The following is a 17,112-nucleotide window of genomic DNA, read 5'->3' on the forward strand; positions in this document are numbered from 1 at the left end:
CATTTTTAGCATTAGCATCAGGGAGATATGAAAGCGGATCATGAGAAGGAGTTAAATAATTTGATAAATTTCTGGCTACACTCACAAAGTAATTATTGAGGTTATCAAGTTAAGTAGAAATTCATTCACAATGAAACATTAAGAGAATTGGCGAGTCTCCTATTAAAATAAATATCTTTGGCAGCTTTTCTCGTAATTTTTGAAGAAGAGACTATCCGACACGTCTGTCAGGATCACTGAAAGTAGTATAGCTTTCAACTGATTAGTCACACTTTTTTGAATTGCTCTCCATTTCAATTTCAAGAAAAAGAACTAAGTTTATAATCAATTAGATAGAGGGATTGAGGAGCAACATAAATCCGTTTTGAGGAGAGAAAATTCATTAATGTAAATGTAATGTAAATAAAATAGGGAAAATCAGGATGGTCAAGTCCTCTCTTTGCTACTAATTGTGTGAAAATTGTATGTTACAATCTTCATATTCAACTCTCCATTCATCATAGATACTTATGGTTAGATGAATATTTGATCCAATAAGGTTTCATACAAGTCAACTTTTCTCTCAGTAACTCAAGGTCTTTTCGGTTTTCCCGCGTAAAACTAGTGCTCTTGTTGAGCAATACCTCGTATAATAGAATTACTCGAGAAAATTCAAGCTATCAAAAGGCGAGTAGAGAAAACCAATTGAAATGACACAAAAAGAAGCACAATATTCTTTACGGAAGGCTGTAAACATAAAATTATAAAATATTTCTTCATATACCTACTTTCGAGAACTTTTTCTCATATTTTAAAGTTTAAAGAGATCCTCGAACAGCTTTTAAAACGATTTGGATTGTTCTTAGAAGTTAGCAATTTATATTCGCTTAGTAAACTTGCTCAATATACTCTTAAAAGGAATAAAATAAGAAAAGAAATTGATTTATATGTTACGGATAAAGTAATTTAGAATTACCAAATTAAATACCTTGTGTTTATTTATTAAAATCAACCACAATAACAATAATATGAATGATAAATTTGTCTCGTTGTGAAGATTTGTCGTTCAGCTTCCACCTAACCATCGCCGTTTATATTTGTTAATGTAACACCGGATGCTATCAGCCCACAGACCAAGAAGACGCCAAGGTGGTCCTTCTTACATTATAAAGATTGTGCCTAGTACCCGATCAGATATTGAGTACCTACTTCGTATTCGTATGGCCTCAAGTAGTCAATAATTCTTGTGTTTTATATGATTGAATTACTCCGGGCAGCGTATTTACGGAGAGGATTGACAAATAATGAGGCAATAATTCATCTTCAACCATTTCGTTAACAAATGCTAATAGGTTGTTTGAATTCTAATAAGTTCGCGTATTTAAAAATCAGTGAAAAGGACAAAGAGACGAGGGTAATCGAAATTTATGAGTAAAATGAATAAATATTCAAATTTCTATCACAAAACTAATGCTGACTGATCTAGATCAAGAACTCGATCTTATTCTAATATGTTATAGTCGAATTTTAAGTTTGGTAAATGTGCCGATTATTCATATCTTGGAAGTTTTGCTGATTTTTTGTGACCTATGCACACGTTTACGTGTTTGTGACAATTTCTAAGAGGGTCTTTTTGTTTCTTTACTGTAAATTAGAGACTTCCAGGAAACCGAAGATACTAGAATATGATGATAGTGTATATAAAACGAATCTCTTGTCACTTGTCATATTGAACACATCGGGATAATGCCAAGTAAAATAAACGGTATATTTGAATAAATCAGATCATTCAACAGCTCGGTGTGTTTAAAGTTGATGGATAGTTTAATGCGTTGAGTGTTAGTAAAGAGTTAGCGTGTAACTGATAGCGATTAGTTAGTACATTACGTAAATAAAATAAATAATAAATTGATGACTCAAAAAAACTGTTTAAATAAGAAGAATGTGAAATTAGTGAGCTGGAAACGTCAAGTAAAAAGAGTGATGAATTAGTGGCACTGAAAAGTAACGGATTTGATCCAGGAAACGTTTCTATCTGAAGACGAGGCTTCCACCTTAATTTCGTCGATTTCAGCCATGAAAGAAAAGTTTCACATTATGAAGAACGATATTTCTGCTAATATGATCTAAAGATTTCTGAAATGTCGAGCGGTATTTCTTCTTTTATGGAGGAGAATATTTCAACCATAAAGGACGATATTTTATTATTGCAAAATGACATTGCCGCTGATGTCGAAAATAAATGTCATATCGGATAAGATGACAACGATGGAGAAAGAATGGAGGAGCTAGACGAAAAAATAACAAATTTAAAAACACGAGATATTCCAGGAGAAAAGAAAAAGAAGATCGAACATATGGAACTCAAGACAGAAGACATTGACAGTCAATGCACTAACGTATTACGGTAAAACGTCATGGACTAATTAAGTGTAACAGTTTGAAGCAGATGCTATAATGATTAATTGGTAAGATAAGAAAAAAGCTATGAGCTTAACTATCGCACTGCGAGGAGACGCTTTAAATTTACACCAGACGATACCTCTGAAAGAAACTGATGATTTAGAGCTACTAAGAAAATAGTCACAAACATTTAGAACTCTTGTACCAATCTCAGCTGAAGAGCCGAAGACAGAAACGTGACGAAAAACTTCAAGAGTATGGAGTAGATTGTTTCCGAGTAAGCATTGAAACCAGAAATGATATATTAAGCATAATATCCCAAACTAACACTCATAGAGTTAAGATTTCTTGGGATATTATTCTGATATTTAGTACATTGCAGATTGCCAATAAAGGATCTATTAAAAAAAAGTAATCAGTACAGATATTCAACTCAGTGTGATCTCATCAAATATCTGAGTTGAAATTTTTAAAACCGTTGCTGACATTCATACTGAACACACTGCCACTCCACCAATTCAGTCTCTGAAATCCATAACTTGGTTATTGAAATGCACGCCAGACAGTGTATTTGTAAGTGAGGGTGTAGCGGCGATGTACAGTATTTTTTAATTATCTCCATGCTTACACCAGATTCATTCCAGAATTTTATACTTCATCTGTTCGACTTCACTTGATCAAATCCGCAGAAATTTTCTCATAAGTTAGGAGGTAGGTAATTTTCAACAGTCCTTGAAATATATATCAATTTCCTATGAAATAATTGCAAAGAAGTTTTTGAAATACTGTTGTTAATCTACATCAATAGGTACCCAAAATGAAAATTTGTCTCTTGATTGACTTCGACAGGAGGAGTTAATATCAATAATTGCACACGATATACATTCATCCTCGAGATTGATTTATATTTTATATATTTTATATATGTATATAGATTGTTTATAATTGACAGTTTTCTATCCTTGGTGCATCAATAATTTTTTTTAATATAACAATCTTACATTTCAATCATCGATTCATTCTTCCCTTTCTATATAGATGCAAAGAATCAAACATTGAATCATATTAAACGTAATTATTTATTTAATAGATTTTTTTTTTGAAATTTCAATTAGAACAACACTCAACACCTGTTATTATGGTACCGACGTATCGAAACACCTGTTTGGTACTCCCATCACAAATGTAAATCCCTCGAAGAGTAATTGGTTTTTGCTTTGCTATTCAAATTACTTGGTTCCGATTTACGTAGAAAAGAGAATGAGATAATCAGCGATACGGTGGAAACAAATTCTATTTATTATGCAGGGTTCATTTGCGACATAATTTAATATGCCAACTAAAGGGAACATACGATGGTTGTCTTAAAAGTTTCAGACCATAGATAATTTGTTCCATTTTACATCGGTCATTTTTCAATTCTATACGCTGTTTGCAGCAGTGTTGCTGTTTAACCCTTCCAAATAATAGTTCTGTCTCCTTAGACAGTTCCTAGCTCCTATTTCATTCCCATAGGCGTAAAAATTTAAACCCAATCATATATTGACAACTCGATACTTGTTGAACAGAAACTAAGTACAAAATGACTGAAATTTTAGTGAGAGAAACAATGCTCGTAGATGCGATTAAAAATTTCAGGGTAGTATAAAGTTTAGTGTTAAATTATATACTGATACGCCTGGATGAGGAGTTTTACTGGATATTGGTATAAAATTATAAGATATTTAGCAAAGTTATGTTTTGCTCGAAGAAAAATTTTAGAAGAACAACGCATTGCTACATTAAACTCATTTAATGGACAGAACATTGTGAAGATTGGATGATTTCATCTTTAGATTACCATTTAGACTACCAGCACCAATCCTAGAATCTTCAAGAGCCAGTAGTTTATTAAATTGTTCTATAAGATCACTGTAAAATCTAAATAGAACGAGGCGTCAATCGAAGGGATACAATCTACCCCAGTACCAATAGTTTTTCCCCCCAGAATTTCACTAGTACGATCTGCTATTAATAATTTATAATCCAAACGAATTTACTGCAATGCTTGAAGAGTTGAGTGTAGTATGAAGTGATATGGAATTGATTATGAACCTCTTTAAACCTAGTGATGGTGATAGTGAACAAATCGGAAACGTATAGAATTATGAAGAAACAATCAAGCTACCGAAATAGAAAAGAAAAAAAGAAAATGAACCTATAAATCTGAAAAATGAAGTATACAAGGACTGCGAGGATGTACTGAGAAACTACGAATCAGGATGGAAGGATGAAGGACAGGATGATGTTTAGCAACAGTTTGCTGTACCGGATCAAGAATTAGAATATCCGGAAGAAAACCAGAATGATATTCTTAGTTGAAAGAATGGTTACAACGACAAGACATCAAGATGAACATATATTTAGCCATATATTGGCTCAGAATAGTATGGAAATATCTTCATGAGACTTGCACCCAAAGGTTAAGAAGAGAAAGAAATACTATACTACTACAGTATCAAAGTATATGATTTGTTTCGAATAATCTTTATCCAAACGTTCCACTCTAATTTTTTGTACCTAATCGTTAATTCAGTTTTGGTAGTTTATATTACTCCAACATATTCTTTTTTGTTGTGTTATGAATTTGTTTGTCTTTTTTCCACTTCAATAATTCTCTCTTCATTCACAATTTTTGCTATGTAAGTTGAATGATCAAAGTTTGATCTTTTGATTCTTGTGACTCTATTGTCTTTGATAAATTTTATCCCTTCCTTTATCTTTGTATTTTTGGTTTCTTTTATAGTATTATTTTTTTTGAAATTAATTTTTGCTGAATCCAATTCAGCGTGACATGGAACGTTGCCATTCTGTTAGTACTCCAAGGATTGTTCTTTGCTTCATCCTTCTAAATAATACACGATGGAGAATATTTCATTCTAAAAATAATTTAAAAAATATCGTAATTTATAATAATTAATCCCTTTGTAATAGTTAAGCTTTCTCCGCACCTGAAAATTGACGAACCTCCTATAATAAAACTGACATGTTCTCAGCATGTTCTTAGCATGTTTTTGTAAATGATTCGTCGTGACCCGCTGTGGGAGTGTAACATACCGAAGGCGAGTTATCAATATGTCCTATTACAATATAACGTTTGTGAGGAATTTAAATTATTCTTATTTACGAGTAAACCAATATTCAAATCGTTTTTTAATACACAAAGTTGTTAAGAAACAACAGGCTATAACTAATTCACGATTGACACTAAACAGTTTAAAAGTTTAACACTTTTTTTCTAATTACTGTACACAAATTAAAAGATAGAGTTCGATTGAAGATTCTTTGATTCCATTCCAATCTTGTTCATTAATTATTTATTTGCTCCTTGAATTTACCAATATAACAAACTATTCTTGTTAGTTTATTCTATTATTTACTTTATTATCACCTTTTCTTAGATCCTCTAATTTGTAGAAATTCTTGATTGTTTCAAATTTATCCCGACGAAAGTTTTTTATGCTTACAAGACGTTTTGTTAAGAAAGTTAAAATTTTCTTATGAAATTCATACATAAGCAGCAAAAAATATGCCAACTAAATGCGACTGTCTATGAATGAATGAATGAATTTTGCAAAACTCATAAAGTTTTGGTAATTTGAAACTTGAAAGCAGATAGACTTAGGATGGGAGAGAAGATCCAGTCATGAAATATACACACTTTTCAACGAGTCACCAATCAGCGCGTTTATAAAGACAAGGTTACAAGGGTTGGATCACTTAGAACGAATCGACGCATACAGACTCTTAAAAAAAGTTGCATGGAAGATACCAGAGAGCAAACGGTGGAGGGAAGTAGTAGAAGAAGACCTTAGAGAGATAAACGTCCATAGCTTCAGAATTGGATATTACAAGGCTATGGTCCTAAATTGTCTATATATACATAAGTATTCGAAAGCTCGGAAAATATATTGAAATTAGTACACTTTGGAGTTTCCCTGCTACGTTCTCAATAAAAAACTACTCATAATATAGACTTCTTTATCGAACTTTGATTATTGTTTTACTCCTCGCCATTCTCGACATTAAGACCAGCGCGCAGCGTACATATACCTAAAAGGTGTATTCCAGCTCAGAAAAAATAAGTAGCTTATAGAGCTTAGATCTAAAGTAGCATTCAAAAGAGCTAAATGTCTTTTCTCCATTTACTAATTGTCCATGTTTTGATTAAGCGCTCAATGATGTCGGTCAACAAAACATACATGACTAACCGCCAATTTTAGGCGTCATTTGATCGCTTTGACCATCAGTTTTCCATATATTTTGACATTGCTTATGCTTGAGAATTTTTAAAACAATTAGTACGAATTATGGGCATAGGAGATGATTTGGATGAATTTTATGGTTCACTAGATATTGAGATACCCAACAATGAAGTTTCATAATATTTTGAGTTAGTAATAAAGTAGTATTTGTATTTTTTGTTCTTATCATTTTCAATACTCTTTATTGAATTATTAATATCGTCCATTTCATCATCATAAAATTCCTTAGTTGATCCTATTTTGGTAGTATTCATTCACATGAAAAAAGGATTGAATACAATAAATACATTTTTCAGTGAAATTGTCATATTTTTCAATTTGAAAACATGTCACTTTGTTATACAATATATAACGCAGTCCGTTTAATCTCTCTTCTTTTGAAATTTTATTCATTCTTCATTCTATTGTCTCATGATCTTCTAGTTCTAGGTATCTAGAACAGCACGTGTCATTCTGATATCACAGCTCCTTGTTCATCTTCGGTATCTGAAGGTGATATTTTAGATAGTGCTGGTGTAGAAATACACAGGGTGTTTAGTCTTTCGTTGTTTTTATATTTGTGATTTGCTTTCATACCTCAAAAATTTATTTCATAAAAGGAATCCTAATAATGTAGCTGCTACTGTTTTTTGTGCTTTCACTTCTTATTGCAGGTTCCCGTTACTTGTAATGTTATCTCCTAGATATTTAAAACTCAAAATTTGAGGTTTTCATGCTTGTCTTATGAAATTGCCAATCACCTTTTCAAGTGTCATCTATATATTCTCATTATATCGTTATTTTGTACTTGTTTATTATTTTTCATATTTATTGCTCACCATACTAACACACTAACACACTAACACATGCCAACAATTGAAAAAAAAACGTGAATATTTAATTATTAGTATTCGTTTGCAATATTCCAAGACTTACGGGTCATTAATAATCCTTAGTATTATCGATATTTACATAACAATGATATAAATCTGTCGCTGGTAATTATTATGGACGATAATCCTTCTCATTCTTAACATTGTAGGATTGTTATGTGACTATATGGTCAAATTATGTACTTGGTTAATAAAATTGTAGTAGGAGGGCCACAGAAATTAAGTAAATCATCGATACCAGTTATAAAGTTGAAAAATAAAGTAACATTATATGTGAAGTTCCTTGAAATGATTGTTTACATGAGACAGATGTCTAAATATTTGGAAAATGGATTAAGAGATCATCACAACAAATCAACCATGAAATATATTTAACATATATTAACAAATTTTCAAAACAAAAACTACAACAATCGTTTTAACAAAAATCAAATACATAAAAATATTGATTCTATGAATGATACAAAAGATTTAATTTAATAGTAAAATTTTTCTTTCACATGCGATTATTAAGTTTTAATGAAATACAAAAAATTAGATATAATTAAAACGGGAGAGCTTTGGAAACATTTATTGTATAATTTCAAACATCTTAATGATAAAATTGGCCTTAAATAGGTCGTAACAAGACTGTATTTCCACTGAATACTTAGGAACATTCAATTTATATCGCATTTTATTGCTGACCATGCGATGCTGTAAGTAATATTTATTTGCAGTTACAGAAGTGATAAGAAAACATTAGTATCGTTGGCACCATTATATGTCTGGGAAATATGACTTGAGAAATTTTTATGGGCCGAATCAAGAACATTGCAAGAATAGTTCACGTTTAAGATGATTATTTGTTTTATATTCAGATAACTGGCAAGTTGTAGTGAATGGAAATATTTTTCTATTTCAGAAATAAACTAAATGATATTAATTTTAAACCACCAATAAAGATTTGAAATATATTAGAAAAAAGACTTGGCAAACAACTAAAAGGTTAAACATAGAAGAGTTTAAGGTAATTCAATGACAATATGTGAATAGAGTGTTCTTAATATGAAAAAAAGGTCCTTAAGTGGGAGGTCGATTTGTAATGGCAGCAGCTAATAGCGTAGGCCTGAGTGTGAAATAAAGAAAAAAGCATTGACTGAATTCTGAACACCCAGTAAATATTATTTTAATCCAAAAACATTCCACATGCATATTCAAATGAAAATCTTGATACAAGATTAGAATTTGAGTAGTTGAATATTTCTGTTTTTGTTCCATCTACTGGAATTGCCGGCGATGTAAGAATACAGAAATTTGCGAAATTTGCGTCTCAGTAGCATCCAAACTTGAAACAAATCATATTATCAGCACTAGATTCGAAAGAGAAATTGTTGTTTTTAGAAATTGCTTGTAAAGGAATGTAGATCACTAAGAGCCACAGAAACTGCAAGAGTGAGCAGGACAACTGGAGATTATTCTCTATAAGAGATCATTTCTCATCAAAAATAGCAATAGCAACTAAGTGCATCATGGAAGGGTATTTGTAATGCGATGAGTTAGAAGGGTTTTAGGGATGCATATCGATACATTTAAGAAATTTTGCGACCTCAGCTACTTCTTCACATCAGGACACTTCAAAATCCAATTTTCTAATAAGAATATGTCCTAATATAGCCAAACTATCCGAACAGGACGTATTAAAATAAATAAAAAGTAACAGTAAGATCACTAAATGTAATTGTGTTTCATGTCGATTTCTTTTTTCTACATCTACTTATTTATCATTGAAGAGACCAATTTCTGTGATAACAAAAACGAGGAGTTAGAAGGGTTTTAAGGATGCATATCGATACATTTAAGAAATTTTGCGATCTCATCTACTTCCTCATATAAGGACCATTCAAAATCCAATTTTCTAATAAGAATATGTCCTAATATAGACAACATTTCCTCAATTGAACAGGACGTATTAAAATAAATAAAAGGTAACAGTAAGATCACGAAATGTAATTGTTTCATGTTGATTTTCTTTTTTCTACATTTACTTATTTATCTCGTATAGCGACTATAAAACTAGGTACCTACGTTAAATTACAATACGATTTTTTTTAATATAAAATACAGAATGGAATGACTCACCTTTGTATTCTGCCGCCGCAGCACTGATAACAGTCAATGAAACAAGCAAGAACCAATGGCGGTTCCCTTTATAGGGTTTTCTAAGTCCACTCATCGAATATATATGTTCACTTAACTACCAAGAAATAAAAACTTAAAAAATATTTAACACTTGCAGTTATCGTCTTTGAGGCGTTTTAGTGAGAGTTTCATGTTTTAAGTGATCATAAAATTGTAGTTTATAAAACTGTGAAAGCGATTGTTGATAATAAATTCGCAATTGGCGGCATAGTTAGAATGTGAATTTGGTAATTTGAATTTGAACGATTCACAAATAATATAATCGAAATTCGTAACCTACAAAGCAGAAACAAAAAATGTAATTTTTGAAAATTTGAAAATTGGCAACCACAGTTAAATCAAAGCAATTTCGATTATAAGATCAAAGTGGTTTAATGGAAAGATATTCAAAACTGTAAGCTAATGAACACCAGTTAAAAAAATCATCATTTTCTCAAGGATAATCAATTTCTTGACAATACGCTCAAATACTTTCATCTACGACCACCATCAAAATTACGCATTTAAAAACTTATATAAATACAGGAAATTGCATATTACACATACGTCTAAAAGAGTGCGAAAAAGTACAATGCTATTTAAATGAAATAACCATTATAACACTTTTTTTTAATCGCATATTTAGCAAGTTACCTTAGATAATTTTGTGTTCTGTCAAAGGTTCTGTAATTGCAATAATTTTGTTGTAAAAAGTCATCGTCATTTCGATAAATGTTCCTCAAATTTTGATTGATAAAACACTGAGTTTTAAGCTAAATAAACATGGAAGAAGAATCAGAGGAGTGCAACTCCTGAAGTTGCGTGCAATGTACCTGAAAACCTACTTCCGGAAAAGTTGAGAAAAAGATACGTGCAGTCATACAGCGATTTTTTGGAGTAACACTTAAAAAATAAAAAACTACACGCAAAAGTTCATCAATGTTATGTGTTAGGTTAAAACATAACTGGAATTTATAATTCGGTTTTCAACGGAAAGTATTTTTTAATGTGGTCATAGATAAAATATTGTATGATACTCGTACGTGAAGTATTTTTGCGCACTCGTTATTTTCGGAGCTCGTAGTATCACTTAACAAGAATATTCTTCCAGTTTCTTACTTATATATTAAACTTTTATACTGAAAAGCAAAATTGATTATGTCAATTATCAAGTTGAGGATTGTTATTTTACACTTCTTAATGGGGAATTATTTCTCAGATAAGGTAGACCATATTCATGTCTACCAACAAAGGCAATCGTGCATTGCCAGTTATTCCCAAACTGATTAAGTCTATTCCCAAAAGTCCACGGGAAATAGGTAAACTGCGATTGTCAGACCTGATTTTCACAATTTTTGGGGAGTTTTGGGAGTCAATAAAAAACTTTTTCAAAATATATAATTTGAACATGAAGACCACCACGTTTCGAAAGAAATTTGTATTATATATTGTACTTTATATGAAAGTTATTACTTTTTCAAAATTTGACACTTTATTTTTCACCAAAAAAGAGCATCATGTAGTATACGAGTAGTGCAGTAGTTGATACATATACGAGGGCCGTTTTTTTTCAACCTTCGATAGGTTACAAATAAAGTTCATATAAAACAATAATTTTATTACCAAACGGTTAGTACACTTATAGTTACTTTACGACATAATCACAGAAGAGATTGAAACATTTGTCATATCTGTGGACAAGCTTTTCAATACCTTCTTCAAAGAAAATTACCGCCAATAAAATCAAGTAGAGTATAAAACAGACCTTGAAACTTTTGACAATTTCGTAGACAAAGCATTAATGGTGAATCTGCGGTTTTCTTTAACCATTCTCTCAACTCGTTGAACCAGTTCATCTGAAACGACAGATTTGCGTTCCCCATACAAACGACTCATTCTCTGATGGATTTCTGCAGCACTATCGCCTTCAGCCTGTAGAAAACGATTCATACTTCGAAATTCACACTTGGCCGGACAATCAATAATGGCGGACATGTTTACGTGGCCGTAGCACAACGCCGACTGACGGCTGAATGTCAACAATGGCGGAGTTTGTAGTGCAAGATCTTCGCAGTCGCCTACAGCGCATGCCCGCTTTCTTCTGCCCACCTAGCGTCTGCACGGAGCGACTGGAGTTTGGAAAAGAACGGCCCTCATATTGTATGTTCTATAGTATTCTTTTGATTTTGAGTATTGAGTCTCTATTTAACAAAATTATAACTTGATTCAAAATATTTTTATACCTTCAATGCCCTTTCTATTGTGGGTACAATCGTTAATTTTCCAACATCCAAGTTGCATGAAAATAGCTGTCCGCGCATCTTTTGTATGACATTGAGTAACAAGAAAAGTTGTTAGGTGATAAAACATTAATTCGATAATTTTCTCCTTCAAATATTCGCATGTTTGTCGTATTTTATGGTAGCTGAATCCATCTGGAACATATCTATTACACATGCAAATTCGATTGTATTACAGTATACAGTTTGCTAAGAGATTTCTCTATCTGACTGTGAGGCACATTTCGATCTTCTTTAATCATTTTTCGCAGCACAACATCGATGTTTCTTGGATTAACAACCGATTTTGACCAACCAGTCTTCGCTTATCTGATGTTGCTTCATTACGAAGCGATTCTATGTATTGTTATTGAATGAAGCCTTTTTTAAAATCCTAATAATTCATCCACCTTGAGTCTTCACCATTATTGTACAAAATTTCTTTTCTTGAACGTTTACTATCAAAAACTTACATGGCCGATTTCTAACTTACTTCGCAATAACAAACGGGATGATTCACAAATACAGTTGTGCCACTACAGTGGGTCGAGACAACACAGTGTGACAGATAGGTCGCCATATTCAGTATCAGCTTAGGCGCCAAATTCAAATAGCGAGTTAAATGCATTTGAAATCAGAAGTGTATAAAACCTAACCCAAATAACCCTAAACCAATTGGCCAATCCTAGATGACCCAAAAGATTTAATTTTTGATCTTTTATTTAAAAACGTATGTTTTTGAAGTTATTCATTTAAAAATGATTATTTTTGCAGTTTTCGACTCATAAATTGTTTCATCAGAAAATTATCTTTAACCAGAGAATTTGGATAAAATAAAATAACAAAATGATAATTCGTGTGAAAATTAATAATTTTTATTCAGAATTTTTTTTTATAAATGTGAATAACAAATACAATAATACAATAATTGTATGAAAAATCAATAGTTTATCTTGAAGCTATAAAAAATAATTTTTTTTATATTATAGATCATCATATTTTCCCATAAAGCAGCTGAATCTCCGGAATCTTTTCCACCAAGTTATTTTTCAACAATTCCCTTTTTTTGGAACTCTTGGAAAGTAGCACATCTTCAAACTAACTTTTTTTTGTTATTTTTACAGTGAAATATCAATTTTTCACTCAATCAGATTTGTTTACACACAAACACAGTCTTTTGGCCACATCACTGATAGCCGAATCTATGTCTGTGTAAGTTAGGGTACTAAATATTCAGAAAGCGACTAAGCGTTTACCACATTATCTCTCGACCCACTGTATGTGCCACAACTCATTAACGCCACCTATTGGTAGGTTGTAAGAACCTTCGTATTGAGATCGTACTTTCCGCTCAAACAATCGTTGGCTCTACTTGTAATTCGAAGTGGATTGAGCGCAAGGATCACATTTATCAATTTATAAATCACTTTAATATATTTTTCATAATGTTCCGTAATGATGTATGTGCATTATTAAGTTATGGATGTAAAACAGTGTAGCGAAATCAATATGTGAAACATCACTAGATTAAATTAGTTGACAGTTTCAAGATATAGATGGCACAATGTCGCTGAGGGGGAGAAAATGTTTCAAGAAGTTTAGAATTTATATTGAAAATAAAAACTGTGTCGCGAGGGCTAAAATAACAAGAGTTATCATTATATCATACATTGCATTTGAAGGAAATTCAGTATGATATCTTACTCTTTCCATAAAATATGTGCTTTCACACTAGTTTTACCGTGCATATAGAAATTTGCAACTTTTATATGATTCTTAGTTAATTTCCTGACTAATATATTCGTAAAAATTATTGTTATGTATCCAAAATATCATTCTTTCGGTAATAATTTTGTATAATATAGATTTTTGATGTCCCGCCAATGGATAAATCCGTCTGTACTCTTAATATTATCTTGAGTTGTCTGATCTGGAACATTTCCATCCAGTTGCAAAAGAAACGCCATGAAATGCTGCTTTCCTGCTCTTTCGAGCTGCAGTAATCGATAGTAAAGTATATCCAATCATGAACTAGAGGGTGATTGATTGAATGAAGTATCTATCTAATACAAATTAATTAAAATGAAGAGTGCTTTTAAAAGATATTTTCAAATCAAAAAGTAGCTAGTTTGAGTTACATTATCTTAATGTGTGATTATTGTATTTGAGTTATAATAATACTGCGCATTTAAGATTAAGGCAGGCATACATGGGCTTCGTTTTTTGATATAATCAACTGAAATTTGAAATTTGTACTTAAAGTACAACGAGCTTTAAATATGAAATAAGATTAAATGATTTGAAGTTTAAATATCTTAAGGACCACGTTAGTTTTTTATACCATGCTATTTTTAATTATATTATTGTTAATTTTATGTAATGTGACATAAAAAAAAATTATTATTTTGTTGTTGAATTGAACTTTTTTTTATGGGAAGAATTGAATTTTTTATTTATCTACACAACGAATAAAGAATGGGGTATTTATGTTAAGTTTTCTTGAGACAGTTTCGTCAAAATCTTCAATCTTTAAAAAAGACCGAAATAGGTTGAAACGTCAATTTTCACCGGTTCTTTGAAACTAATGTTCTGTCAAAATACATTTTAAATTAAGAAAACCATATTTTAAGTATATTTTGTGATAATCCAATGTCGTGTATTTCTAAAAACAATAAAATAATAGTAATAAACAAACATCACGAAATATTTAAGTTGTTAACGTTTTTGTGCACTTGATGGACATTTATTTGAATTTAATCCCGATTTTCTACAGGACAATGAATGAAGAAGCTGATGTATGGAAAATATTTTGATAGAAAGAGCATTGAATTTGTTTCCGAAAAGGTTTGAATGGATTCGACAGGGTTTATTAAATCAGTAAAAATTTTACGTGAAAGGAACGAATTCTAGATATAAGAATCGATATATGTCCGTTCTTGATGGAATATATGAAATATATTCGATTCAAAACTGATTTCTACTCTAATATTATTGAAGAAATTCGTGAAAAATGTTAAAGTCGATAATATACCTACGAAAAAATTGTCATTTCAAAAGTTCTTATTGGACATATTATATTATTACAAATATTGTAATGATGATGCTTTTTGTGCAATAAAAGTCAATTCGAGAACACAAAATCACAATATACAGTTTTTCATGACTACACTTGAGAGTAAAATTTTAAAAAGATCCTAGATCATGATAAATTTCAAATTTTTAGTAAAATGATGTATTATAAGTTTCAAAAATTTCCGTTTTGGGTACTCTTGACCCATCAAAAGTATACAGAACATAAAAAAATTGTAGACAGTTTAATTATTAATAATATTACTCTTCTGAAAAATTATGATCAAGTTAATAATTTTGGAGATACATAATGATTAATGGTTCAGAGCACAGAGTGGCCGATGCAGAATACGAAAAAGGCGTCGATACTTAGAGGTATACATTTTGATATTTTAGAATAACAATTCGTTTCAATTTCTTAAACGGTTTCGATTAAAACAATAAGATAGTTATCACATGTTAACTCATGGTAATTCAAAAAAGACGGATTAAAAAAATTGTAATAGTTTTCGGTACTCATACGCTTATTCTTCTGAATTGAGTTTTTTATCAAATAATAGAATATAAAATGCAGGAATAATGGATTTCGTAGATAATATCGTATGCACATGTATAAGTTAGTATTACCTTTACCCGATAATTGAGAAGTTATAAATTTATCTATGATCCTTTTTTACAAACTATAAACTTTCATCTCGTAAGCAACACTTCCTTTCAATTATTTATTGATTTGGATGTTTTTATCTGTCACAGCTTTTAGAAATTCGTAACGATTTTCGTAAGTGATAAGTGTTGAAAAGAAGCAATAATCAAACTATGACTTTTCCATATTGGACTGAACAATCTATCCCAATTTTCCTCATAATTGATCACATAGAAAATACGATTCAGTTTACCGAAGTGACAAAACTATTAGAAATGCTTGGTGAGATTCCAAATTCACAATCTTTATGCCAAAATGATTTACCTCGAAGTCTCACAGTTGTAACATTCTTAATGGATCACTTAGTTTTCAATTTAACAAGTTTTATCATTATAGATTTTTGAGATACTTATTTGTACAACCTCAACATTTGTACTAAATTTTATCACAAAATTTAATTGAAAGAAAGAAGAAGAAAGAAGAAGAAGAAGAAAATAATTCTACTCTTATTAAATACATATTTATATTTAAAAACATATGTTTACATATCTCACAAATAGAGGCTGCACAAATAGGTGAGTTTTTTAAAAAAGTTAAATGGGGTTTTTCTCCTTTCAAACCAGGCAGAGTATAGTTAATATTAATCATTTTTTGTTTACCGTTCGTAGCATAACTCATATAATTAATGACGTCGGTGTCATTTTTGTCAATACGAATACATAAACTGACACAAATCACAGTGTAACAAATCGCATGCCGTCAATCAGCCGGGCGTCGATAAAGAGACAAAACAAACGAAAAACGGAAACGCCATATAGTTCTCGTACCGGAAAAAAAAAACTAAAACAAAATGCACCTGTCACGCGCACCTAACTAACTTTAAATAATAGCAAATAACAAGAGACACAGTTGAGAGAATATCTGATCTGACCACTTGACCAGACTACTTGTTTCTCGAGACCGATTCACCTCTAGAGATGGGTGATAATGTTTTGTTTCAACCCAACCGAATGGACCATGTCTCGGACGGTCGCTACTGCCTATAGACTTTACCCACCAATAGAAATCAGAATTAATGACTACACCTACAACTACGTTTCGTTAAAGTGTCGTTTGGTTTACATTTCTTCTTGTTTTCATTCATAGCCTTTGAAATATTGAGAAATATAACAACAATTTAAATAAAGATTTTATAGTCATTCATCTAATTATTATTATTGTTTTTCAATAGAAGATTAAATATTAGAAATCGAAATGTTAGCTTAGTTTTTTGGATGTTTTGCAATGTTTCTAAAAAAACTTAACTATTAGAAAGTTTACTTCCATTGAGATTTATCGGTTTCTGTATTGAAATGATGGATTGCTGGAACTATTGTCACACAAAAACAATGTACATCACCAAG

General features: G+C 31.1%; 1 protein-coding gene across 3 annotated transcripts in view; it reads right to left on the minus strand.

The window, feature by feature from the left end:
* The window catches only part of LOC130896214 (A disintegrin and metalloproteinase with thrombospondin motifs 7), a 40,970-nt gene extending 24,257 nt beyond the window's left edge, over nt 1-16,713 (minus strand). The window contains exons 1-2 of one of the 3 annotated variants that reach the window (XM_057804151.1): nt 16,369-16,713; nt 9,680-9,794 (exon numbers count right to left, since the gene is read on the minus strand). In XM_057804151.1, coding sequence (XP_057660134.1) covers nt 9,680-9,794; nt 16,369-16,380 — 127 coding nt within the window. In that variant the 5' untranslated portion in view covers nt 16,381-16,713. Of the gene's footprint in view, nt 1-9,679; nt 9,906-16,368 lie in introns of all 3 variants that reach the window. The other 2 variants (XM_057804153.1, XM_057804152.1) reach the window with 2 other exon arrangements.
* Nucleotides 16,714-17,112: the final 399 nt, after the last annotated feature.

This window comes from Diorhabda carinulata, chromosome 7 (genome assembly GCF_026250575.1).
Source record: "Diorhabda carinulata isolate Delta chromosome 7, icDioCari1.1, whole genome shotgun sequence".
Classification (NCBI taxonomy): domain Eukaryota; kingdom Metazoa; phylum Arthropoda; class Insecta; order Coleoptera; family Chrysomelidae; genus Diorhabda; species Diorhabda carinulata.